General features: G+C 38.5%; 2 protein-coding genes and 1 non-coding gene across 5 annotated transcripts; all 3 read right to left on the bottom strand.

Annotated features, from left to right (window-relative positions):
* Nucleotides 1-2,716: 2,716 nt before the first annotated feature.
* Nucleotides 2,717-10,344, bottom strand: LOC146482305 (uncharacterized). 2 transcript variants are annotated; one of them, XM_085107196.1, is made up of 5 exons: nt 9,145-9,317; nt 6,924-7,377; nt 6,257-6,493; nt 4,571-4,846; nt 2,717-3,681 (listed from the first exon to the last, which is right to left on the bottom strand). In XM_085107196.1, exons 2-5 carry the CDS (start codon nt 7,356-7,358, stop codon nt 3,316-3,318), a joined length of 1,314 nt encoding a protein of 437 aa, XP_084963322.1. In that variant the 5' UTR covers nt 7,359-7,377; nt 9,145-9,317; the 3' UTR covers nt 2,717-3,315. The 2 variants fall into 2 exon arrangements, with proteins under 2 accessions (XP_084963322.1, XP_084963321.1); XM_085107195.1 differs by lacking the exon at nt 9,145-9,317 and adding an exon at nt 10,261-10,344 and having other exon boundaries at nt 2,718-3,681.
* Nucleotides 10,345-19,395: 9,051 nt separating this feature from the next.
* LOC146482303 (uncharacterized) lies at nt 19,396-23,668 on the bottom strand. Of its 2 annotated transcripts, XM_085107201.1 has the most exons (3): nt 23,573-23,668; nt 21,722-21,799; nt 19,396-20,239 (listed from the first exon to the last, which is right to left on the bottom strand). In XM_085107201.1, exons 2-3 carry the CDS (start codon nt 21,780-21,782, stop codon nt 19,491-19,493), a joined length of 810 nt encoding a protein of 269 aa, XP_084963327.1. In that variant the 5' UTR covers nt 21,783-21,799; nt 23,573-23,668; the 3' UTR covers nt 19,396-19,490. The 2 variants fall into 2 exon arrangements, with proteins under 2 accessions (XP_084963327.1, XP_084963329.1); XM_085107203.1 differs by lacking the exon at nt 23,573-23,668 and having other exon boundaries at nt 21,722-22,056.
* On the bottom strand, nt 20,788-20,860 carry Trnav-gac (transfer RNA valine (anticodon GAC)). Its single transcript has one exon. It is a non-coding gene; the product is annotated as a tRNA-Val (tRNA).
* Nucleotides 23,669-25,917: the final 2,249 nt, after the last annotated feature.

Raw genomic sequence — 25,917 nt, 5'->3', positions numbered from 1 at the left:
TCATTTTATTAATTATGGTATCTATCTCGACATAGGAGTTTTCAGTTTCTAGTATTTCAGTTAGTTTTGTCCTAATGTTTTTTTTAAAGAGTTTTTGGATAGGTTTTTGAGACTAGTTGGTATCCCATGCATTCCTGATTTTAACGCCAACACGCGAAAAGGCCTTAGTTTGAACGTTAAGTAGGGATTGTTTCAAACCAGAAATCTTCTACGGTAGGAAGTTTTTAGAATCACACTTATATGTTACTTCCCATTTGTGTGGAAAAAGCCAACCTTTACCTGTCCATTAAAATGCACCATCCAGCATTCAGACCTTGGTGTGTTGTCAAGTTTTGCAGTATTTTAGAATTGTCTTTCTGGTTGATAATTACATATCATTTCCACTCTCAGTGGAGGTGCAGTAGGGGTATCGAATGGTCTTTGTGCGAGCATGCGAGCACTGCGGTTTTTTTTTTTGCGAACACGAGCAGTGATCAAATTTGTCTTGCGAGTAACGAGCACTTTAGAAAATAAAACTGGCGAGCAGCGAGTACTTCGTAAATTTTCCGCTAGCAGAAAAGCTTCAGACGTTGTTTTTATGATAGAATGCACCTAGTATCTGAGTGACACCTCCACAATACGCAACACTTTTTCATCTTATCGCGATCCTGGTTACGGCATGTATAACTGCGTTAACTTGTGTTGTTGTCATGTACACTACTTTGAACTCAACTTGACAGCCAGATTCATTGGAATTCAGTACCACCCAGATACGTTTATTTCTAACAATAAAAAACCTACATAGCACGATTTACGAAATTTCGAGCAATCGAGCAAACTTTAACGAGAAACCGAGCATGCGAGCAGTTGCGAAAGCACTCGTTTAATTTTTTCGAGCTAATCGAGCAGAGGCCAAATTTTGCGAGCACTAGAAATTTTTAAGGGACCACTCAATACCCCTTGCAGTGTTGCAGTTGTTATTCTTCCAGTTGGAAGTCAGTTTAGAGTGTCGGTGATCCCTTTTTAATTTTCTAGCCAAAACAAACTTTTCATCCGTATTTTACGGGAAGCGTATTCTGCCTTTTGTCGCTCTCTAAACAGGAAAACTCGGAAAAGTGAATCAGTTGCTTTGGTTTTGAGCTTGAAAGTGAAGTCTGTGAAAGTCGCTAACCGTCTTTGTTTTAATTAGCTTCTGTTCTCTCAATTAGTGTAAATAATTATTATTTTTGCTTGACCTTGGCAATGCTTTACAATTCTCACTAGTCAAAATGGCTAGTGAGAGATCATGCATTCAACACTTTGTTGAACTAAATGTTGGGGGCGTTTGAACAGGTCGTTCAACATTGTTGAAAGCGTAAAAAAAAATGGTGAAAGCTTGTTGAAATCGTGTTAATTCCGCATTCGACATCTATTCAACGATTCCTTTGTTCTTGAAAATGTTGAATTGCGTTGAAGCCGTTGAACTCGATTTGAACACTCCATTCATCCGGTAAGCTCTCCTTTGCTTGAGTTTGTTGGTAAATTAGTGGGAAATCACGGGAGACTCCTTAAATTAATAAATCCACTGAAGACTTGAGAATTCACTCAGTTTAGAAATAAAGATATTTATTGTACATGTACTGCACAGTTATCGGTACATTTTAGTGAAAGAATTTTATTGATTGAGTTAAGTTATTTATTTACAAATGTAATAATTTTTTTATACAAAAATTCAAACCTTACAATGGCAAAAATTGCAATTTCACAACAGAGTTTCAAAAAGTCTCACTTACAAAAGCAAGAATTAAAATACATCATAAATTAAAAAGTTTTATGTCTAATAAATATATTAAAATTACGTATTTTTACATTTTGTACACAGCTCGCCTCTACTGAAACAGAAATGATTTTGAGGTTTAATTTTTTTTTTTAATTTTAAGTAGGTAGAAATGTTAACCTTTTCCCTTAAGTTATGATAGAAAAACTCATGAAAGCTCAGTAAAACTTGAAGGAGCTCAGATGTGGTGAGCCGATCCCAAAACTTGTGTTTCCGCAGCACAACGTGGAACTTGTTCTTGGAATAGGACTAGCAACAAACACGGAAAAAGCGGAGTTGTTTCGAGGTGAAATCAACAGACAGTCTTACAACGACTGGAGAAGAAGTAGCATACACTGGCCTGATTGAAAACGGTTTCCATGTGATCTCCAAAAAAGAGAAAGCGTTTTGACGTCATCGATTGTAGCTATTCGCAGCGCGCGGACGTACGGAAACCAGGCTATAATAAATATGTTTTCATTGGAATGCTAAGATGTTTTATTAGTATAAATCTACTAGAGTTCTGTCACGAATGCTGGGCCCGGCTGTTCGAAAGCCGATTAACGCTAATCCACGATTAAAAGTTAACCGAGGTTTTCATTTCGCCCGTTAAGACTGTTTTGAAAGGCTAATTTTAAGATAATAATAAAGAAAAGTTTAAGGCAAAACTGAGGGACAAAAATCTTTTGGAAGAATTCGTATGGGTTAGTAAATAAACTCGCATCAAAGTTCACGTTAACCCAGAATTATATTAATCGGGCTTTAAGCAACTGGGCCCTTTTCTCTTATTGGCTACGCTACTCACTATCTATTCTGTTTTAGTATAAATCTACTAGTGTTCTATCCGAGGAATGCCGTTCTCTGATTGGCTACGCTACTCGCTATCTATTCTGTGATAGATAGTGAGTAGCGGTTTTTAACAAATGGCGGCCGCCTCGTCGCGTTTTCGAACTGTCTGCAATGAGGAAATAGATAATTTACTAGTTTAGTTTTGACCGACTAGTAGATTTATACGAAAGCAATTAGATTATTCGCTCTCGATTTCTACGCTTGATGGCTGATGAGGGCGCATCACGCGATAGAAATCTCGTGCTCATAATCTAATTGTTAAGTAGACAGTGAGTAGAGTGAGTAGCGCGTGGTGTGACCTATTTGTTTCATCACTCAATAAAAACGTGAACCTGTCTTGTTATTAAAGTTTTGAACGACAAGTAGATTTTATACTAAGACAATCAGATTATTCGCTTTCAATTTCTATGCGTGGTAGTTGATTAGGGCTTCGCTAGCTATCACGCGAAAGAAATTTCGAGCTCATAACTGAACTATGATTGCTACGAGCGCCAAGGCCATTTAATTGACTCGCAGCGATCAGTAGCGATCATAATGAAGAAATTAAGCTGATATTTCAAGACTGATTCAAATCAGAAGACAAGAAATTCCGGTTGAAAAATGAAATTCTATGTGTCCGATTCCGTCGGGATCTCCCTCTCCCATTTCCAGAGATTCCAGTCCTGAAGACATCGCGAACGCTTTGGCTGCATTCAATAAACCAAGGAAATCACAATCATGATGTTTACAACTAAGAAGATAAAACAACCCGAAAATCTTGCGCTCGTGTTGGCAGTCTCGACTCCATCGTATTTTATCCCATGATTTCCCGAAGAAGTCTTGAGAGTCAATTTCCCTATTATCACCAGCATCCGTTTCTTTGTTATGGTGCAGTTCTGAGCCGGACAGTCTTGTTCGCATACCTCGGCCTCTTCAGGACAGCTCAAGTGGCACCCTCCAGCTGTGCAGTTCTGCCTGCATTGCAGTCCGTTGCACTCCAGGGAGCAGTTACCGGAGTTGCAGAGCTGAAGGCACGATGGCGAGTTGCATACACCTCGACAGCCGCCTTCAGAACATTGCTGCAGAGAGAAAAAAGTCGTGTTCAACAGGGTGGCTAGCTGAGGGCTATATAAACAACAAACTTTATTTGGGCGAAAATATGCACGAAAATTTGTGTACGGACATACTCGGTGCCAAGAACCGGATAGTCTTCTGAGAGCTAAGATCAGGCCTGACCCTTGAAGTTGAACTTCGAAGATCCGTCAAGGAAAAGATAATGTTTGAGTATACTTCTTTGCAAAGCCAAATAGAGGTTCGTGTCCATCAAAAATATGTCTGCAACGCTTCATCGTCGTCAATCATGATCGATTAGGTCTGAATGATTTTACTGAATTTGACCAGCAAAGATCCAAAAGTACTGGGGAGAAGCTATTAAGATATCAAGAAAATTCACCTTGGGTAATCATATCCTTAACTCTCGTAATCTCAGGGGTTGAATAAGCATTGATATTACAAGGAAAAATTTGATCACTGTTAGGGCTTAAAGGGTTAAACAAATATACACTCAAATACATAATTATGTTGGCTGCCCTTTTAAAATTTCACTGCAGTTGCTTGCATTTTGTACAAAGACTATTTTTAGACGAAAATGGTGTTTTAAGATGTAAAATAAACCCCTCTCTCTATCAAACGCCCCTCTCTAATAAGCCACCCGTTGAAGGGACTAAGTCAGCTGGTGCACATGCGCAGTGGAGTCTGTTTGAGATTAGTTTGCATACAAGTCGCATCAACAAATAGCTTCCGTAATTACTAAAGAACGTTTGTAAATAAAAAATTCAGCTAACTTTCCGAAGACGAACGCGATTCAAACAGATGAAAACAGCTTCCTGCACTCATTCTCCGACGGTATTTGAAAAAGTTGGGCCAACGATTTCAGAGCCCTAGCTTTTACGGGTATGTGGCATTTACCTGTTTGCATTGATCCGAAGCTTTGCAAGTCATGTTACAGCTTTCCCCTTTTATGCAACGCTGCAAGCATTTCTTGGAGTTACACGACTGCTGACAATTACCATCAATTCCACAAGACTGGACACAGCTCTCTCCAGTGGTACAGTGTTGGGGACAGCTTCCCTTGCAGTTTTGATAACAATTGACAGTTGATGTGCAGTTTTGAAAACATTCTCTGTTGCTGCAGTATTGATGGCCCTCCTTGGCGCGGATTATCATCTTCTTGCCGCCACCAAACTATGGATTGATATTTAAAGGCTCGTTTACATGTGATTTTTGATGCAATTTTCAGAAGGATTTAGTCGTGATTTTAACTACGATGTCCAAAAGCCTGTAGCATTTCTCGGAAGAAATTGTTGCCGTGCGAACAGAACGCACGGAAAATGAGTATGAAACGAGTCAGAGTTCCTTAGGGAGTCCTTCAAGTTGCTGAAAATTAACAACCAGAAGTTGCAAAGAGAATCAGCAGTGATTAAGAAACCTCAGGGCGGTGTCTCCTTTTGCTACGTTCTGCGCATACGTTCTGCGCATCTCGGAATGGTTAAAGAAACCCCGATTCTTTAAGGACGGTGCCCACTTTTGTTACTGCGCATACGTTCTGCGCATCGCGAGATACTCGGGTTTCCTATGGGTTTGTCTACTTATACAGGGATATTTTTGCGCGGTTTAAAGCTATGCAGAGAAAGCAGAGTTTAGCAAGTGCTCTTGGTATCCAAAAAGAAAACTGGGGGTAACCATGCGTTTTTCAGAGGTAATAAAGCTTCAATGTGGAGAAAAATTCCATACTTTGCCTTGTTTTTTACTGCTTTTTTGAATTATTGTTGCTTAATTGTCTCCGAAAATGAGTGGTTACCCCCAATTTTCTTTCTGAATTTCAATAGCCCTTGTTAAAACACGCTTTTAGCAAATAGTCATGCATAAACCGCGCAAAAGTAGTAATTCAAAAGTATTTTTGCGCGGTTCATGACTATGCGGGAAAAAAAGATCTTAGGAGCGATTATTGAAATCCAAAAAGAAAACCTGATTGGGATTAACCGCGCATTTTTAAAGGATAATTAAGCTATTTGGAAAAAAGTAATTTCATACATTGGTCTGTAATTTTAAAGCTTTTTGTAACTGTGACTGCTTAATTATCTCTGAAAAATGCATGGTTACCCTCAATTTTCTTTTTGGATTTCAATAACCCTTCCTAGGTTTTTCTTTTCCTGCATAGTCATAAACCGCGCAAAAAAGTCCTTTGTATTTGGAGGCACCGTCTTTAAGAATTGTAAAAAAAACAGCGCTAAAAATCGCTGTGGAAACAGCCATTAAAAAATCTGGGGTGCTTACCATTTAGGCAAACCGCCCGGATGGAATTTTTGGCATAAATACGAAATGATAAGCTTGTCTTGACAAAAGATGGATAACATGCAAAATGTATGAATATCAGCTGTAAATCCCAAAAGGAGTAAAAAAAATGCATCACTTTAACCAGAAGCCCATAATTTCAGAAGTACTCCAAATGGAATAATGCGTGCCATTTGATTTTCCAACTGGAATTTCCGGGTTTTCCATGTAAATGGTAAGCACCCCAGTAGAAAATAGCGCTCATGATTAAACAACCTGATGAAAAGGGCCTGTTTACATGAGATCCATGTTTTCGCTCACCTGTCTACAAGATCCTTCCTCACTCTGACAATCTACTAATGGGCAAATCTTGTACAACGAGGAGCACTGCTGATCACAGCGGTTTTTGGTCCTGCATTTCATTTTGCACTCTCCGAGAGCACAGAGTTGGCGGCATCCATCTGACACGCATCTCATTGAACATTTGCCGTGATTGCAGTCCTGGTCACAAAACCTCTTAGCATTGCAGGTTGCTTTGCATTGACCTTCCCAACAAGACTGGTGTGTTATAAAGGGAAACATTAATCAATACTGGATATTTAATCTAACCTTCATTTGAATATGCAAAAATAGAAGCTGATAGTCTTTTTGTATTTAGCCGAATCAGAGCGTTTAACAACTCATATTCGCAGGGCTCGTTTAGAGCGGTTTTGCGTTTGCTTTGTTTTGCTTTACAACACTCTGTGATTGGTTAGAAAGTGAGCTCCACTGTCTCAACCAATGGGAAAGGAAGGCAAAACCAATAGCCGAGCTTGCTCACACGCGTTTTCCCGCGCTTGACGCCGGTTACATCGCTTCGAGCTCTGATTGGTTCATTGCGCTGCTTGCGCTGTTGTGATTGGCTAAAGTAATTACTTTGGTTTTGGTTTTACGACGCTCAGTTCAAAACCACTCTAGTTTGTGAACTTGAAGTTACCGACAAACTCACCTGTTTACAGTGCTCCCCAGTTTTTGGACATTTAAGATTGCACGATCCCTCGTTACAGAACTGTTTACAGCCAAAACTCGCCCTACAGCTCAAGTCACAGTTTCCCGCGGGACAGTCTTGTGTACAGTTAGCGGTTTTGCAAAACATCGACCCTGTACAGGTCGACTGCGATTCGCAGGTCTGGTAGCACATCTCGTTAGTAAAGCATCTGATATCACAGCGATCGTTGAAGCACGCTTGGTCACATGACTTGAGTGGTGGTTTGTTTTTCCTGCATGTCATTTTGCAATCTTCCTTACACACTTGTTGACACGAACCGTAATTACTAGAAGAGGATTTGCAGCGATTGCCTGCGATGTTCGCTTTCCCCATTGTTATACCAATCAGCAAGGGAAGCAGTGATGCTTTCAACAGCGATTGAAGAAACTGAGTCATTCTCTTCTCAAAGGATTACCTAGAATAAGTAATGAAACGGTGCAATGATAAGCTCTATTGGCAAAAACTGTAGCCAAACCATGGTGAAATAATCATTCTTGGGGACTGGCTAACCAGCTTTTGAAGTGGAAGTGTCACAAGAATTTGGTGTTACATCAAAACTCCAAAACGTTTATCCATCAACAAAAACCTAAAAGCATTGCTCAAATTTGTTGTAGATTGTCACCTCCGGTGTACTCCAGAGTACTCCAGTGTACTAAGACTATCGATGAGTGTCTCTAGCCACAGATGAATTGGGTCAGAAAAAACTGCAACCTGAAAAAAGTTAGGCTAGCTGTTTTCAAGTTCTCGCGTTTTCGTTTCCAAATACAATAGAGGAAGACATATGTTGTTCCTTTCAAGAATTCAGTTGATTTCTTTTTCTTGCTGTTCTGGAATTATTTTGTAACTAAATGAAGGTGCTGTCGCACCATTTTCACCGCAAAAGGTTAAAATCCCCGTGTATATGTGTACTTCCCCTTTAATGGAAGTTGATTGTTAATATCTGGAGTTATATGCAGGTTCGAGTGGTTTAGGAAGCTGTTTACCGGCAAAGAAAAGAACTTAGCGTCAACTGAGTAGGACTCAAAACATGAGTGGACTCGAAAATGTTCTAATAATAATAACAATAGTAATAATAATAACAAATATCTTTATTCAGGAGGCAACCTCACCCTCAGGTGTTTTTCAGGCTGGTCCTGAGTAAAAATTATAATATAAATAAACAGTAGGTAAATAATTATTAAATATAAAAAAGTTAAAAAGATTCAATCACAGTAAAATCCTAAAAATATAGAGTTAACGATGTAAGGGTCATGTAACAAAAGTAGATAAAATAGTTCACAAAAGCTTCTTAAATAAATCAAGGCTTTTGCAATTTCTTATAGACACTGGAAGAGCGTTCCACTCTTGTGTCGCTTGATAAGTCAGTCTCTGTTGTCCCCACTGGCACCGAGATTTGGGCATTCTAACGTGGAAGAGTGTTTAGCTTTGTTAAGGATCAGTTCAGCAGCTTTGTTTTGCAATAACTGGACTTTACCCATTAGCGTTTTGTTGTGTTTATCTCCCCACACAATGTCACTATAATCCAAGAGAGGCAAGATCATTGACTTGACATGAAGTTCTCTGGTGTGTTTTGGCAGTAAATGTTTGATCCTTCTGAGCCGAATGCCAAGTCGTTGATTTACTTTGGTTGAAATGTAGTCAACATGATCCCTCCAAGTTAGGGTTTCGTTTAATAATAACTCCCAAGTATTTATAACAATCCGCCAATGTCCGGAAGGCCTTCAGCTTTTGTGAGCTCCCAATTATCATAAACTTAGACTTGGCGATACATTTAGTGTAAATTTATGGTCATTAAGCCACTCTGCCACACTAGCCAGGTCCTCATTCAGCATCTGTTGTAAATCCGTCGAGGACTGATTTCGCGGAACAGTACAAGGTAGTATCATCGGTAAATAGCGTAACAGATGCGTGCTTTAGGCATGTAGGCAAGTCATTGATATAAATAGAGAAAAGGAACGGACCAAGGCATAGATCCTTGTGGAACTCCAACAGAGACATGTCTACACGGCACCCGTTCTACACCTCATCTAATGATTTCTCAAAATGCAACAACGAAATTTAACTAATTTAACGTATATTACTGAGGGCTTCCTTTCACAAATGCAGAAGAGAGTAATCAGTGGAACTTCCGCTGGATGAGGTGGCCGTCTAACTATTAGTATGTATCCAAATTATTACTTACTGTGTAAATTTGTGGTCAAAGATGGTGGTTACAAGTGAGGACGCCGTGTTCAATTCGCGTCAAATTTTGTCCAAGTCCACCAATATTCAAAAAGCGCCGTCGTCATGCGTCCTCCTGCCTGGAGGCTTGATGAATTTTTATCAATCAAGGAAAAAACATTACAAACGCTAACCGATTAACTTTATGACGGCGACGGCCATGGAAACGCCCCAAAACTAATAAGGAAAGAAGGTTAATAAGGAAAAACAATCGCTCTGCACACACGTGCGTTTTAAATTTTGGTACATTTCTTTGCAGTAAAACAACAGCATGAAATGTCCAAATTCAAGGCTTTGTGGAGAACGTGAGGACACGACGGTGAAATTTTTAATTCTCTTTCTTGACTCGAAAGCTACTCCTACCAATTTGGTTTCTGGTTTATAGTTCGTCCTTTTTTTTTTTTTTTTCACAAGTTGAGTGAGTTGAAATAATCGCGAAGTAGCACAAATAAAATGAAGTTATATTTTCGAGTGACGTTTTCGTTGCCTTCGCCGTTGTCAGCGCCAAAGTTCCCGAATTAATTGACAGGAACGGACAATATGGGCGAATCATTTCCCGTGCTTTCTACGTATATCTCCCCAGCTGAAACTAAAAAGGAAAAGCGAGTTTCCGCTTCCGCTGAATCCAATCCTGACATCGAAGGAGATGGAGCCTTAAACTGGCACAAAAAGACACCAGTCAACAAAAGCCCATTTGAAGTAAGAAGAAAACGAGGGTATAAGGCTTTGCTACAACATTTTAGGTTGTTTTTGTGGGAGAAATAGTGTTCAATCAGTCACCTTGAGTGACACGGGGATTTTTTAATTATGTTACGCAATTTTAAAAGTGTAGAGACATTTAACAAAATGAACGTCTAGTGGAGGGAAATTTGGTCATGAGGTTTGGTAGAAGCAAACAAGTCTTGTCACCGTTGGGTCTATAGATTATAAAATTACTATACAGTGAATATGCACAGTAGTAGTTACTTGGCAACCATCCACCTAAATTAAGGGTGGAAACGATTCGATTGTGGAACTGTTTAACAATGACATGCACTCCATGAAAAATCATGCTGACAAAATTCATACAGTTACTGACCTAGATCATTGGCAGCTCATCAGTGACTCGATGGCACATAGTGTGATATCGCAGAGCAGCAAAATGATACGTGCAAACTGATACCTGACAAATAATAGGAGCAAAACTGTAAACAATAACGACCGTTATAATAACATCACACGGCATGACTCAGGGCTAGATAGGTACAGGGTCTTAATTGGGAATGATAGCGCAAAAAGGGGCGACTCAACAAACTAAACAATTTGTTGGTAAGGTCAAACCGTTTCTTGCGGAGGCTTGTATAAAATCGACCAGTACTTTCCTGTGATGCTGTTTATTATGGAGTAGAAGGCTGTTCGATATTTTTATACTGTTTACAAAATACTATATAATCACCAGTGTTTACCACTCAAAATAAATGTTTTTCACCAAAACATTTTCTGTGGTCTAATGCTTCACGCTACACTTCTCTACAGTCCACTTTATTTAGAGACTGGATAAAATCGATCTTCATTCAAATTAAGGCTACCGAGAAGTCGTTTCCTCGCCAAGTTTTCAAAACCGACGCGTTCATTCGCGTGCTTCTCTCCCATTGTTACGACTATTTTTTTTCCAGGTTCACACTTCGTTCTTTGTTCCTCTGTCATGATAAGCACGCCTATTAAGGATTTCGCCAGGTGTTACATGTTTACTTGAAACTCGTGGTTTTCGTAATTTGTTTATATAATGACATTTTCAGTCAGATTCGAGTGCTTTTGCACCTAATTTAGCTGTATGCTACAATGACGAGTGTCTTTTAAATAAAAAAGATAGTTTTTGTTCACAAAGCGAGGGCAGACCGGCTGACAAAGGCCAAATTTTTAAAATTATGTTAACAACGCACTCGAGGTAATTTAGTCAAATAGTCAGTAATTATCGGTACGGTTCTTCAAGAAAAGCTTAAACGACGGAGAGTATGTTTTAAACAAACGTTTGTTTAAACTAGTCTAACAAAGTATGGAGGATGGTACCGAACGAAATACCCCTATATCCAATGATTCGCTTTACACGTCTCAGAAATCTGGATTAAATTCTAAACACAATGCCACTTGACATTTTCGAGACATTATAAAACCAATTCCTTTTGTTTTTTGGAGAGGCAAATATATAGTTTAAAGTGCAATATAAGTCAGCTAGTTTTAAAAGAAACCCGGCAACAGCTCGAAAATTCGGGGGAAAAGATTCTGTAATTCCCTAAGAATTCAAGTTCTGCAGCTAAGAAATCCGACCAGTTCAAACTGTGTTTAACTTTTAAAAGGCCATAAAAACGATCTTCGAATTCCGGGACGGCCGCAACGCTTTAACTTACTGGTTTAAATGCCTTAGCTCCCACAAGTCTCCTGCAGCTCAATGGTAGAGCATCCAAACTAGTAATCAGAAGGTCTTAAGTTCGACTCCTGATAGGAGCACTCGGATTTCCATTTTCCGAGTATCCCTGTGTCACTCACTAAATAACACATCATTCATTAATGTTTTTTAAGAGTATTTTGCTCAAATTCTCTAGTTGAGTTTCCCGAGTCGAGTGACAGACACTAAAAAATGCGGAGAGATTTAATCCGCACTCTCTTCAACGTTTTTGCCACTCACCTCTTAAAGTAAAATGTGTTGCTTTTTGCCAGCTGTTTTTTGCGGTTTGAAGTACATTTGACGCAAGTGAAGTCCACCGGAATTATAAATTAAGTAAGGGGAACGTGGATTTAATTAGTCGGCAACAAAACTCGTGTGCGACAGACTCAAGGTAAAAGGCGGAGTGCAAATGGTTTCTATGACAACTTGTCATTTCTCACTATGGAATCAGACAAAGTAGGAGGGTTTCAAACAAATCGACAACCGCCAAATGCGTTTAATAAACCATAAAACGATAATTGATGGTAATTTGTGATAGTTTAGCTCGAATGAGCCCGTTATAAGTTATCACGACATTTATCCCACAGGCTTGTGAAGTGAATTAGCCTTCGGGTACTGTCTTCTCTTATAAAACGAATTACAACAAAATTTAAAAAAATGTTGTATTATATCTTTGTTGTTCAGTGTTTGGTTTGTTGATTCGAGGCTTTGGAAAGCAGACATGTTTATAAACTTTTAATTTGACTCACTCAAAAGTGTATAAAGCTCTCATTATATGTATATAGATCTGAGTGCGGAGTCAATCTTTATTTGAAACACTAAACAAATATAAGTTATGCCTGCAGACGGCTTACCTCTTCCTCTTTCACAACAAGAGAAGAAACACGTGCTACCATTGTTTTGTTGGTGATTGTGAATGCAACAATTCACTGTTGAGTCTATCAATATGTAAACAGATTTTCAAACGGAAACAGTTTCACCTAACGTCAACCGCTCTGTAGGGAATCATTTATACATAAGGAGGGTTCCAGGCCGGGATGAGATTTCAGCCCATTAGGGGGCTGAAATCTCATCTTCGCTTCATAAACATTCCGGGTTTTAAAAGAGTTTGCAATTGCAGGGATAAACTTTCATTTCAGGTTTAAAATTTCGATTCCGCCTCAAGTTAACAAGACTGACGAACTTTCACTGTCCAAACCGATGATTCACTCTGACGAAGGGCTCACGCTCGAAACGTCAGGACTCCATGATCTCTTTACGGTGGCCAAATTAACAACTTATCAACCCTGTTAATCATGATAAAACCAAACATTTTTTTCACTTCCCCACCGACGCAGCACCACAGTTTCTTTACAAACTAATCACATTCGCTCATCGATAAAAAATAAAACTCGTGTATTTGCCCTTTGCCCGCTAAATTTTAGATCGACTGAAGAGTGATACTTAAGCGCGCAAACTAATAATAACTTGTTACGATATCATCTTAAAAACCTCATCTCAGGTCAATCCTACTATCGTAAGCGGTTTCTTCCCAATTCAGCCTTCGGCCGTCTTTATCAAAGAGTATAAGAATCATTCCTCAAACAAACACCTTAATATTTCTAACTATGCATTTTAAGCCCCAGCTCTATTGTTTCACGGCAAAACATGACTTTTTTCCAGCCTGGTTTAACGCAAGCCGAGTTTCGAAAGTTGCAGCCCCAGCTAAAACTTTCTCCACGTAATCGTCAATTCGTTGTAAAAGGATTCCTCCTAAGTGGAATGAAATTTCAGGCGGGACTGAAATACACCATTGCATCAGACGCAAAAACAGTTCTCGCAAACAGAATGTCTCTGGTATTATGAGGATGGTCGCTTAAGATCTCTTCGACAAGTTGGCGAAGAATTATTTCTGACAATAAAAATACTTACAATTTTGTTCATTATAGGATAATGCGTGAGACTCCACCCGCAAAAATCATACCTTGTGAGAAAACTAAACGCTCACATTCTCGCTTGTAGTTGGACATTGAAAAAGTGAATTCATTCCTCACCTCTGTCAGTACCTGTGACCAAATACTTACAGACAGAGTGCAACTTTATATATCCTTATTTCAGAGAGGGATGGAAAACGTCGTTTCTCCGTGAATTTGTCTTCCGGCTAAAAGCGAAATGTTTTTTGTTTTTTTTTTTGTTTTTAACCACCGTGGGACACTACCGTGCAGTCCACACGACAAAGGTATATCGTAAAGGAGAATTAAGGTGGCTCGCAACGATCCATCGAAATGTAACTAGAACTGGGAAGCGCTGGAAACCGTTGTGTGCCCCTTTTAAGGTGGCCTCCGATCTAGAGACTATACAAGAGTTCTTTTGACACATTAATAGCAGCCACTTCTTTACTTGTAAATGTCATCAGGAAAAACGAGGCTATTTTAAAGAACAGCAACCATTCCACAGGTCACTGTCTTCTGGTGATAAGACCTCTCTTTTGAATGTAGCATACATTTGAATTTTATCCTATTTTAAAAAAAGTTATCCGATACAGTGTCACCCTGGGATGGTCATAGCCGGCTGCGAAATTTAAGAATGAATTAAACTTTTATGCAAACTCGGCCTTATCCGATGCATTTTGACGGGCTAATTATGTCTTTCTCTCATCCACGTTTCAAACGGAAGGATGTTCGCTCTTGAGAAATTTATGGAATTAAATGGTTGTAGAAATTAGTTTTCGGCAAATATACTATAACATAAAAGCGTAAAAAGAACAATCGTGGTTACTGCATACTGTCACTCTTGTGTTGCTACAATGTTGCCTACGTGAAAGTTCATTAACATGAATACTGCGTCGTCTCAAGGCTACGAAAAAATATATAGCAATAGAGCGTAGCATTGTACAAGTATTCATTTCACTTACCGCAAAGAGCTGCGTTCTCAGGCATCAATCTTTACGACAAACAGCTAAGTGATAATTATCAGCGTCAAAATATTTCGGAATCTCGAGTTTTGTAACTTTTTCGGAGATAATTCAGGCAATTTCACTTGACGCGTGTTAGCGGCATTGTCGCTCTCGCCAGTTTATGTTGTTGTGTTGTTTTGTTTGATAAGGACGCAAAAGTTAAAAGGAACAACTCGTTCACGTGGAAGCACTCAAGAACGCTTTCAAGCGTTTCAATGTCTTGAATCTAGGCATTATTCAATTTTTATTGTAAATAAATAATTGTCGAAAAAGTTGGATGAAGACGCGCACAAAAGAAATTGTTTCCCGGCTGAGCCAGTAATGACTGTTTAACAATTTCGCATACAACATGAACTTAAAAATTGCTTAAAATTCAAAATCTATCACCTACCTTACTGAGGCTGAGGTTTGTAATTTAAGGTTGGTGGGTAACATCTTGTCGCATGACAAGGTTTAATAGTCTCGAAGACAAGTGATTAGTCATAAAATATTATATTCACAATTCTTCCCGCGGGGGCTGAGAAATATCACAAATCTAACGATATCTGAGACATCGATCAGCTGATGTGATATACCAGGTGTTTTCATTAAGCTATCTTCCTTTTTGCTGCATGTCACGTCCACAAAGGGATGCTCAAGTCTGAGACTAAAACTAAGAGTTCTTATGGTCATAACAGTTTTAAAACACTAAAATACAGGTAGCAAAACATTTTTTTTCCGTGAAATTCAACTTTTAATTAGCGAAATTGGCAGCGTGCTCGTGTATGTTCAGTGTAGGCGTAATATAAACACAATTAGCCATAGGGATTACATCATAAGTTTGTTGGAAGAAGCCAATGTTTCCTTTTTATACAGACTCGCAAAGTAATTAGTTAAAATAGCGAATCTGCCTTTGAGAAAGATTTTTTAAAGAACGGAGCATTTTGCCCAGCCTCGCCTTCTTCAAGTTGAAAACTGAGTAATGGGGACTGTTCAAACAGCGTACTAATGAATAATTTAAAAATTTAAATGCTTAATCGTGCGTCATTTGCTGCAGGTGGACAAAGTGTGCTAAACATTGTTACGAGGGTTTTTATTGTCATGATAATAACGCGCTAATGGCCCAAACGAACATTAACCGAATTTTCCAATCGCAATACCGGAAAGGAGTCTCAAATTTCATTTGTTTTTCAAAGACTAGATGAGTTATGATGAATGGATTTCTTAACAGCTTTCCTTTGAATGATGATCACACTTAAGGATTTCATCCACAGATTCAAACGACGGAGCTGCTCTTAAAGTCTGCAACGGCTGTTTCGTTGTTTCGTTGTTCGAAATTTGAAGAGGTCTCATTTTATTCAGCAGTTTTTGAGAAAACGCGACCGCTTTTGGACGCATTTTTCATAAATGATCCCACTTCAAGATATTTTACACAAGCTTAATAGTTCGCGCAGCAACTTCGCCTTGCAGCATAACGAGCATAATTTAGGGGCACCTAACGGATCGTTTCGGTAAATTATCTGTTCGGAAGGCCCTTAATCCCCTACAATTTTCTAAAAATAGTTTTCGCCTCAAACTTTCGTGATATGGGAAATTTAAGGCCTGGTGTTTTCGGATTGATAAAAATGTCGTTTCGGGTACCGAAAAAAAAGGTCAGCTAAGATTTTCGGAAGGGAAATAAGACCTAACCTTTTTTGGGAAATGGACAAAAATGCCCGAGTAATTTGGAAAAGACCCATTTTCTCCTAGAATGACCGAACAGATAAAAATAGCATAGTACAGCTTTAAATGAATCTACAGAGCTTTAAAGGCACTCCAGATAGCCTAAAATAGCGTTTCAAAGGATCTGAAAGAAAACTCCCATTGGGTGCTCCTGATAATTACCAGGATCACAGGAAATTCTGCTCAAAAGCTGTCATTTTGATAAAGATGTACACTGTTGGTAAGAACCAACTTCTACAACATACACACGCTCTATATATACGGTACTCACCTTAGAAAAATACTTATCTGAATACCTTTCATCCCTGTTGGGTTACACTGGTGGATTTGACTCTGAAGAACAGACTCAAAAGTCAGAAAACGTCTTGTAAAACATGTTAAACTGGATGAGGAAAAGTACGGCCCTTTACTTACACCAGTAGTTAACATTTGAATCATGTGGATTCTATCCACAAATTCGAACGTTAGAATTACCTTTTAGGACAAAATAAAAAGGGTTTTTAAGGACTGTGACTCGTAATACAGAAGCATTTTTGCACATTTTATGACTATGCGGGAAAAGCAGATCTTAGTATGGGCTACTGGGATCCAGAAGGAAAATTGAGGGTAGCGGGGCCTTTTTGTTTTTAGAGATAATTAAGCAACAATTATTCTAAAAAGCAGTAAAATACAAAGAAATGTATGGCGCTTTTCTTTTTTTCTAAATTGAAGTTTTATTATCTCTGAAAAATGCATGGTTACCCCCGGCCCAATTTTCTTTTAAAATGCCAACAGCACTTGCTATGTTCTCCTTTCTCCACATAGTTTTAAACCGCGCAAAATATCCCTGTATTAGTAGGCACGACCTATAGGAAATCCGAGTATCTCGATATGCGCGAAGCGTATGCGCATTACAAAAGTAGGCACGGTCCTTAAAGAGCAAGGGAATCAGTGCTTGGTAGCTTTCATTTCAATGCCATAGAGTCAAACCCTACAACCTCCACAAAACCACCCTGTGCATCACATATTAATTACCGACCTGCCTTAACAAAAATTCTATGTATGTATGTATGTATGTATGTATGTATGTATGTATGTATGTATGTATGTATGTATGTATGTATGTATGTATGTATGTATGTATGTATGTATGTACTCATCTCATCTGCGGATTTCATATACGGACACGAAAGCTGAAAAGAATCGGTAGTACCTTTTTTGCTACTGCGCATACGTACTGCGCATCTCGGGAGGTGGTTAGTTATAGCCCATTTCCGAGTTGCTGTGAACCTCGTTATGAAAGCGAGACTAAGTGCGGAAGCTTTTCATATGAAAATTAGTTTTGTAGCATATGAATGAAAACTAATTTTCATAATAAAAACTTTGCACTTAGTCTCGCTTTCATAATGAGGTTCTTTGCTGGATTCTCTGGCCGCTAGAGATGTATCCACACAAGTCACAGGTTACAAGGTTAAGGTGTTTATTCGCTCCACGATAACAATGTTTCTTTCGGTTAAAGGTTCGATCTCTAGTCAAAGTAAAAACTACAACACGGTAACTACAACACGATTTATTATATTGATATAATTTATTATATTAATGATCAAATCATTTTCAACGTACTGTCAATCACGGATCTTGTTGCACTATCGATAGCACATGGGTCCCAGTCTCCGGCAGTTCAGAGCAACTCGGAAATGGACTATTGTATAGGAATTTTAAGTATAGGAAGGAAGTGTCTGTTGCAATCGATAGACATGCAGCCAGATTTGAGATTATACAATAGAATAATGTCCCTAATTTCCTTAACAGAACTACAAAGAGAACAGCTTTAGTGAAGTAAACCTGTCAAGATAGCTAGGAGACTTTGCGTTGCAGGTAATTCAAGGTAAATAAAAGTGCTTTTTAACAATTATTCCACGAGCGCGCGTTGGATTTGAAATGATAGATAGCTAACGATGCGCGTAGCGCCGAGTTGGCTATAATCATCTCATAGCCAACAAGCGCGAGTGAAATAATTGTTTTATTGAAAACAAACAAGAAATATTGCTAGATTTTGTTCATTTCGCTTTGCAAGAACAATAAGAAGACAATTTAATGGTCGACCTGATTTCTCGGGCATGGTATAATGGCTCATATACCATGGCTGCTAAGCCAATCAAATCCCTGGAATTGCATTATACAATGATCTAGTTTTTAATAAATTATTATTAGTTACCTTGGATATTACACTCATCGATTATATATTTGCTATTATTTCAATTATATGTAATTTTCTTGTACTAACAATCTTACATTCTCTCTTGTATAAACTGATTTCTCGATACCTTGTACCACAAAACAGGCCAGTTATTGTATGACGTTAGAGGTCTTCTTTTCAAAAACTGGATATTTAAAAAGTGAAAAACATTTTAAAAAAATGAAAGCCTAATCAGAGACACTTTGTTTGAGTAGTTTTAAGGACGGTGCCTACTAATACTAAAGTATTTTTGCGCGGTTTATTACTGTGCGGGAAAAGTAGATCTTAGCAAGGGCTATTGAAATCCAAAAAGAAAATTGGGAGTAACCACGCATTTTTTAGAGATATTTCTAAAAAGCGCCAAAATAGAAAGTAATGTATGGCAGTTTTTCCTAAATTTAAGCTTAATTAATTATCTCTGAAAATGCATGGTTACTCCCAATTTTCTTTTAAATACGAAGGGCACTTGCTAAGTTTTGCTTTCTTCGCATAGTTTTAAACCGAGCAAAAATATCCCTGTATTAGTAGGCACCACCTATAGGAAACCCGAGTATCTCGAGATGCGCAGAACGTATCCGCAGTAACAAAAGTAGGCACCGTCCTTAACTCCAGACTCAAAGGCATTATTTTCCCAGCGAGAATTTGAGGACACAGTTTTGGTTTTTCAAGATGCAGCTATGTTTTCCAAAAATACTTCTTTATCAATGGATCGACACCTTTTATTATCTTCGTCATCATCACCATTATCATTATAATCACCTTACGTTTAATCTCTAGTAAATAGATTTTGATGTAAAACAAGTTATTTGCTTCACAAACTTTGATTGGTCGAAAAGAAATACGGATAAAACTGGGTTTGGACAAAATTTTATCCCACGTCCCCCCCCCCTCCCTAATTTCAATTTTCTCGTAAATCACATCCTGCTTCTTAAAATGTTCAACCAGACTCCTCCCTTAAATAGTCCACCTTAGGTCTTTTTCTTTTTCCTTTTTTTTTCTTTTCCTTTTTTATTTTTTACTACCCGGCATTTAAGGGCATGGGTCCATGACATTTTTTGCTGCTAAACTCCAGTCTATGGAAACTTTTCCTTTAGCGGTTAAGAATTCATTTGCGCAAAGGAAGTACGCGCCGCCAAAAAATTTAAGGGCTGCACCACCCACAGGCGAAGGGTGACTTCCGGTGATGATGTAATGTTTTGCGGGGTCAATGGAACCTTGGGCTTCGTTTGCTTTTTGTCCCCACAGGATCCACGCAGAAGGTTGAGCTTTTGAACTAATAAATCTAATCAAATATTTTGTAAACTCCTTCCAATGGGTGGCCTGTGATGTACCCGCTGGGTGAATCGTCAATGCCATGTTCAAGAGGAGAACACCTTGTTGTGCCCACGCGCTAAGGTCACCGTTACTTATATCAACTTTCCATCCTTCCAGAGCCACTTCCAGCAAAACGTTTAACACCGAAGGAACTGTTCTGGGGTCTGGGACGCTGAAAGCTAGGCCCGTGGCTTTGCCGAGCTGCGGTGTAGGATCTTGGCCCAAAATAACCACTTTGATATCTTCTGGTGCAAAGAACTCGAAAGCCCGAAACACCATTTGCATTGGTGGCTGGCTACCTCGTAGAAGTTTGGGGCTTAGTTGTTTCAAAATGACCTGTACCTGGGGATCTTTAAAAAACCCGGACCATTCCATCGGAGTACAGTGAGTGGCAAAATCACTCAGATCACTGGCACCAAAAGCTGCTTTGTTGCAGTCAACCTTCTTTTCTCCCATCATGCCGTCTAGAAAGAATAAGTTATTAACACGTTTCATTGAGATTATTTAGATGTAATTCACTTACTGTTAAGTAGTGGATAACGATAGTAATATCATGTTTTTAAAATATTGCCAATTTTCTTTGAACATGTGCCGGGCTGAAAATCGCACTACACGCCAAAAGGAGGTCACGTTTGTCTTTGCATAGTTTATTGAGGGACTGGTTGTGAAACCTTGCCATGAAAACAATGGTGCTACGATTTATGTTGGAAGGACAGCAATCCTGCACAGTCCTTTGTTTTAGCGTTCACACTCAGTAGTTGAACGTTTCTATTGGTCAGTTGCTCCAACACTTGTAAAATGTATAATTGTGGCTTGTGTACGGTCAAGGCCAAAATGCTAACAAGAACATGTAACAAAGAAGTTTGTTAGGCTTCATAACCATTGTCTTTTAGTAACTATGGTCTTTGTGATGGATTTTCAAATAGTAAGAGAAAATCAAATAGAAGAAACTGATCCTCGCAGTTAGTAAGCAACTTAAGCAGTTGCGAAAAGTAGGCCTGCAAAAAAATTCTGGCTTGAACGGGATTCGAACCCATGACCTCTGCAATGTCGGTGCAGTGCTCTACCAACTGAGCTATCAAGCCAACTGGGAGCTATTGTGAGTCCGTAATATACCCGTGAGGGATGAATAGATAAAAGTAAATATATGAAACATATATTTTGAACCGCGGATGAAAGATCAAATAGAAGGATCTTTCTTCTATTTGATCTTTCATCCGCAGTTCAAAATATATGTTTCATATATTTACTTTCAAGTAAGAGAAAATGTAACAAAATGTCCAACAATTAACAGGACCTGGTACGTACAACTATATTAGCTTATTGAGAAAACGACAGCGTTTTTTCAAGATTCATTTTTCCCAAAGTGTCGTGGTTTGGAAAAACGTACGTCATACTACTTTTAGCAAATGTTATTACTTCAATAATTAAGATCTGTTAAAAAATCGACACCATTGTTATCCACGAGCCTTAATGGGGAAGTATCATGGTGTTTTTGGTATCTTTTGTTAAATTAAAGTGATTAAATAAGACCTTCAATCAGCTGCCAAAAATTCGAGAATGACGAGAGGAAAGAAATCAACTCAATTCTTAAAAGAAACAAATCATGATCTGTCCTTGCGCATTTTGGAAACAAAAATGCGAGAACTTGAAAAACTTTAGCCTAACATTTTTCAAGTGTATATCCATTCCGACCTACTTTGTCTAGCCAGAGGCACTAATCAACACTTTTATTACTCTGGGGTGATAATTTATAACAAAACTAGACAATTATTATTTTTTTGTTTATGTTGACATACAAACATTTTTGAGTTTTGAAATGACATCAAATTCGCGTGATACTTCCCCTTTAAGAGTGCTCATTGGTAATCATGCCATTAAATATTAGTAAGTATTATTGTTCATCATCATTTGTTGTAATTTATTAGAAAACACAATTCACAAACCTGTGCAGTTTCTGTTCACAAGCAGCAGTAGAACAACAGTCAAGAACCTCGTCTCAGCCATGATGATGGTCCAATGTCCTTTAAGAGGTAAAATGACGATTTCAGGACTATTGCAGGTTGCAAGATGGAAAATAAATTTGTTTAAAATTTATAATTTAGAGTCAGAAGAAACCCACAAAAGTCGATTAGGAGGGAATTACTAAACTATTTCCATCATTATTCGTAACATTTTAGATATCCAGTGCACATCGCTACACGAAGACTAAATGCTAAAGCATGCATGTGTTTGAGATCAAACGCCGACGCCTCACGCCTCCGATGGCTTGGAAAAGTTACTTCTCAGGATGGAATAGGATGGTATGAAGGGCCAAGACAACCCATGCAGTGAAGGACTGTCACTTTGGAGATTGCGAGCGTGGATTGAACTTTGGACCAGATGAAAAACTATTCAGGATGGGCTTTGCTTTTCGTTCCTGAGCCTGTGGTGCCCATCCTTGAACTGAACAGAACTTTATAAGATGTTTATAACATATATATACATGTACAATTCAATTCAATTCAATTTTTATTTTTCACACTTACAACGAGATTCAATAAAATACATAAAAGACAATAAACATTTATATTACAAAGGAGGAATAAAAAGAATTAGGATAAATTTGTTTGGTTTAGTGTGAGCAGTGCCCAAAGTAGCATGCTGCTTTCGAGTTGAGCACTGCTTACGATGGAAGAGAAAAATTATTTCGGCGGAAGAGAAAATTTTTTGGAAAGGTTTGAAAAAGAAAAGAAAGAAAAAGAAAAAAGAAAGAGAAAAAGAGTGTGTTTAGCGAACGGATGACGGTGAAGAACTCTACATTACTTTTGGTTTATAAGCAAATTTTTCCTGTATTTGGTTTTAAACGAAGAAGCAGAGTTTGATTGTTTAATGTTACAGTCTATTGTTTCTCATATTTGTGATGCTGCGAATTGAAAAGTGTGTTTACCGTAGTTAGTACGTATTTTTGGTCTGCTAACTGATTTTGTCGAGATGAAAATCGGGTATTGTACGAGTGCCGAGAGGATGCTGTGGAAATAGAGTTTGCAAAAACAAAGCAAAGCTATTGAAGGCGGGCCAGGATAACAAAAAAAAAAAAATGACTTTTACTGCTAAGTAAGAAGGCAGAGACCGGATGTAATATCAAAGATCCAAAAACAAGGAAAGGTTTTTGGGAGGACTAAAATAATGAAGAATAACTATTTTGAGCTTCTTTAAAGGCAACACGGGAGAAAAGATAAGGAAAACATGAAACAGGGTAGAAAGGAAAGGAATGACAAAACGGTAATATACAAATATGACAGTTATGATTTGACTTTTGTTACTAGAGATTCAAAATCGTCATACAAGTCTTCAGATTCTAGGATTTTAAATAGTACAATTTGGATTTTTTTTTTTTAACAGCGATTTGGGTAATATCCGGAGCTTCCCTCGTAACTTCAAGGCCATTGAAGCTACGGTTATGAAACTTGGAGGACGTTTAAATGCCGAAATGATTTTGTGGATCAATTTGACTCTCTTAACTAAGCGACCAAAATAGCTCTAATTTCAGGGTCTAAAATGCACCAGAAGCTAAAATGAGTACCAGAATGGGTTGAGATGATCTTTAATTAAAAAGCGGCATTAGCCCCAATTTGTGACTTTTAAAGTGCCCCTAAAAGGTGTTGAATCAGACCTCCATGATGATCTCGTTGACTATCTCTATCTATATACAAAACATCTTCGTGGGTGGGACAACTGTTACAAAAACCTCAGTGTTATCAGCTTTTAAAAAGCAGGCTTAGTGTAAACAAGAAAACAATTACAAATTAACTTACCTGACGTTTCTTTCTTTTTTTTTGACAGACCAATCAGTCTTGAAGGATTGTATGGGCGCTAATGAACGAACGGTCGCGTCCTCGCCTTATTCAACACGTTAACTTCATTGTTGAATCAGTCTAGGAATTCCAATTAGCTCATTAAAAGATCAGTTAACAGTAAAGCAGATCTTTTGAGGCGGGGAAAACCCATTTAACTCCATTAGTAACTTGATTGTGGAAAAAATCTTTACCAGCAGAATGTTTCATTTTAGGAGCGCAGAGCCCCCAAAATTGCTTATTGTGAAGTGTCGAGGATATCACCTAAAGTAAGAGGTTGCTGACGGTATAAAATGGAGGATTTGCCCTTTTCTCACTAGGAAAATGGGATTTGACACACTGCATAAACCTTAACCTTATTCCAAAGTGTCTTCCATTTTAATATCTTTTTTGTTTGTATTCAAATCATCCCTTCTTGCCTCGTTCGAGGTAAAATATTCTTAAGATCTGAGGTAAAGTTTGGGCTGGGAAATGGGACTTTATAATCCTCCCTTCTCCTAGGGGTGCAAGAATGGTACATTGATGAGAGCACTCACCCCCCACCAATGTGGCCCGGGTTCGATTCCCGGACTCGTCGTCATATGTGGGTTGAGTTTGTTGTTGGTTCTCGTCCTTGCTCCGAGAGGTTTTTCTCCGGGTACTCCGGTTTTCCCCTCTCCGCAAAAACCAACATTTTCAAATTACAATTCGATCTGGAGAGTGTTCCCATACTGTAAAGCGAATTTTATCATCTCGTCATGGAATTATGCACTATGCAAATTTACAAATTTAATTCCTTTTAATTTGACTCGAGAAAAGTTCTTATTTCTTTAATTGGAATTTATTTGAGTTGAGGCTTTCGTGACGCGATTGTTCGTCCATTTTTTTTAAGGAAGCAAAAGTCACGAGGGATAAAAGTATGTCATTAAAAATGGATAACACGATGGCTGACACAAATTTTCAGATGGTGGTTCTATTTAGCTCAAATAACTGAGTGGGAGGGATCAAAACCATTGCCACTTAAGCATCAAGAATTCTTCGAAAGGCTAATTATCTATTAGGTATTCGTTAGATGACTGTCAAATTTGTCAAAAACACCCAGGATCAGTTATTAGAAGGTAGTTCATTAGACCCACGTTCTAAGCCATTTTCAATTTTGCCAACAATCATATCCAAACATTGTATGCTGCTGAAGTTAACAAGAAGACTTGCATCCCAGACTAGAAAACTATTTATCTACTTAAAATCAACCACTCATGAACAGATTTCGAGGCCCACTAATTGTCTTAAGCCGCGGCCTAAGTTAGACTCTGTTTAAGGACGGTGCCTAATTTTGCTACTGCGCATCCGTTCTGCGCATCTCGAGATACTCGGATTTGGGTTTAAAATGATGGAAATTAAGGTCGCGGAAATGAACCCCGCGCACAAAAATTAACCGTACTCAAATTACCACGAATTTTTACAATTCGCGTTTTTAATTTCATATATTATGGTAAGCTTATTCATCTGTACCGCACGTGGAACAGAAAAATAACGCAAGGAACGAAATATGACAATGTAAATCCGCCCGCGTATCTTTAAAAGCCTTCAAAATTAGCTCCATGTTGCTTGATTTCAGCTTTGAAAAGGTCAAGGGCTTACAGAACCCTTGGGTTGTCAAAAGGCTCCCAAGCGGGGCATAAGGCGAAAAGAAAAATCGGCGAGCGAAGCGCGGTCTCCGAGCTACACTCGCCTTGCACACAAGACACATGTTGCTGTTGTTCCCAGAGAAGCGGATTAGCTATCTGCCAGCAGGTAACCAGGACCTGTTAATTTTTAATGCTAAAACTCCTGGAAAGGAAGGCAAATGAACTCGTCTATCCGAAATCGGTGCCCAGTAGCTAATTGTTATCCCCCGGATATCAATTTAACCAACTGATCAGCTAATGATCACACATTTTATGCTACTTCCGGCTGAGTAAGTTTTCCTTGACAAATTTTTGTTCACAATTTTGGCTTGATCGAGGGTAAAGGGAAAACAAGCCTTACTTAACTTGTTTGAAAAATTTGCGGCAAGCCAATTTTTGAACAACAACGTTAACACCACCTTTGCACGACCTTACTAAAAGAATATAAATGCTTGTTAGATCGTGTAAACTAACTGTTTCTGCGGTGCAGTCCAGTACGTCATCGTGTCCCCTAAAAAAAACAACTTGAAACACATGCATAGCCATGAAATTTCCTTCAGACTACACACCCGCGGTGGTAACAAACTGAAGGCTATATGCGAGTGCCAGTAAACATATAGATTGGAAATTTTGTCCTTCTAGTTTAGGAACTGGCATCCC

The sequence above is a fragment of the Pavona decussata genome, unplaced genomic scaffold (assembly GCF_977016875.1).
Source record: "Pavona decussata unplaced genomic scaffold, jaPavDecu1.1 SCAFFOLD_46, whole genome shotgun sequence".
Taxonomy (NCBI): domain Eukaryota; kingdom Metazoa; phylum Cnidaria; class Anthozoa; order Scleractinia; family Agariciidae; genus Pavona; species Pavona decussata.
Note: the sequence above shows the minus strand (reverse complement) of the source record. Positions and strands in the feature narration are given on the sequence as shown.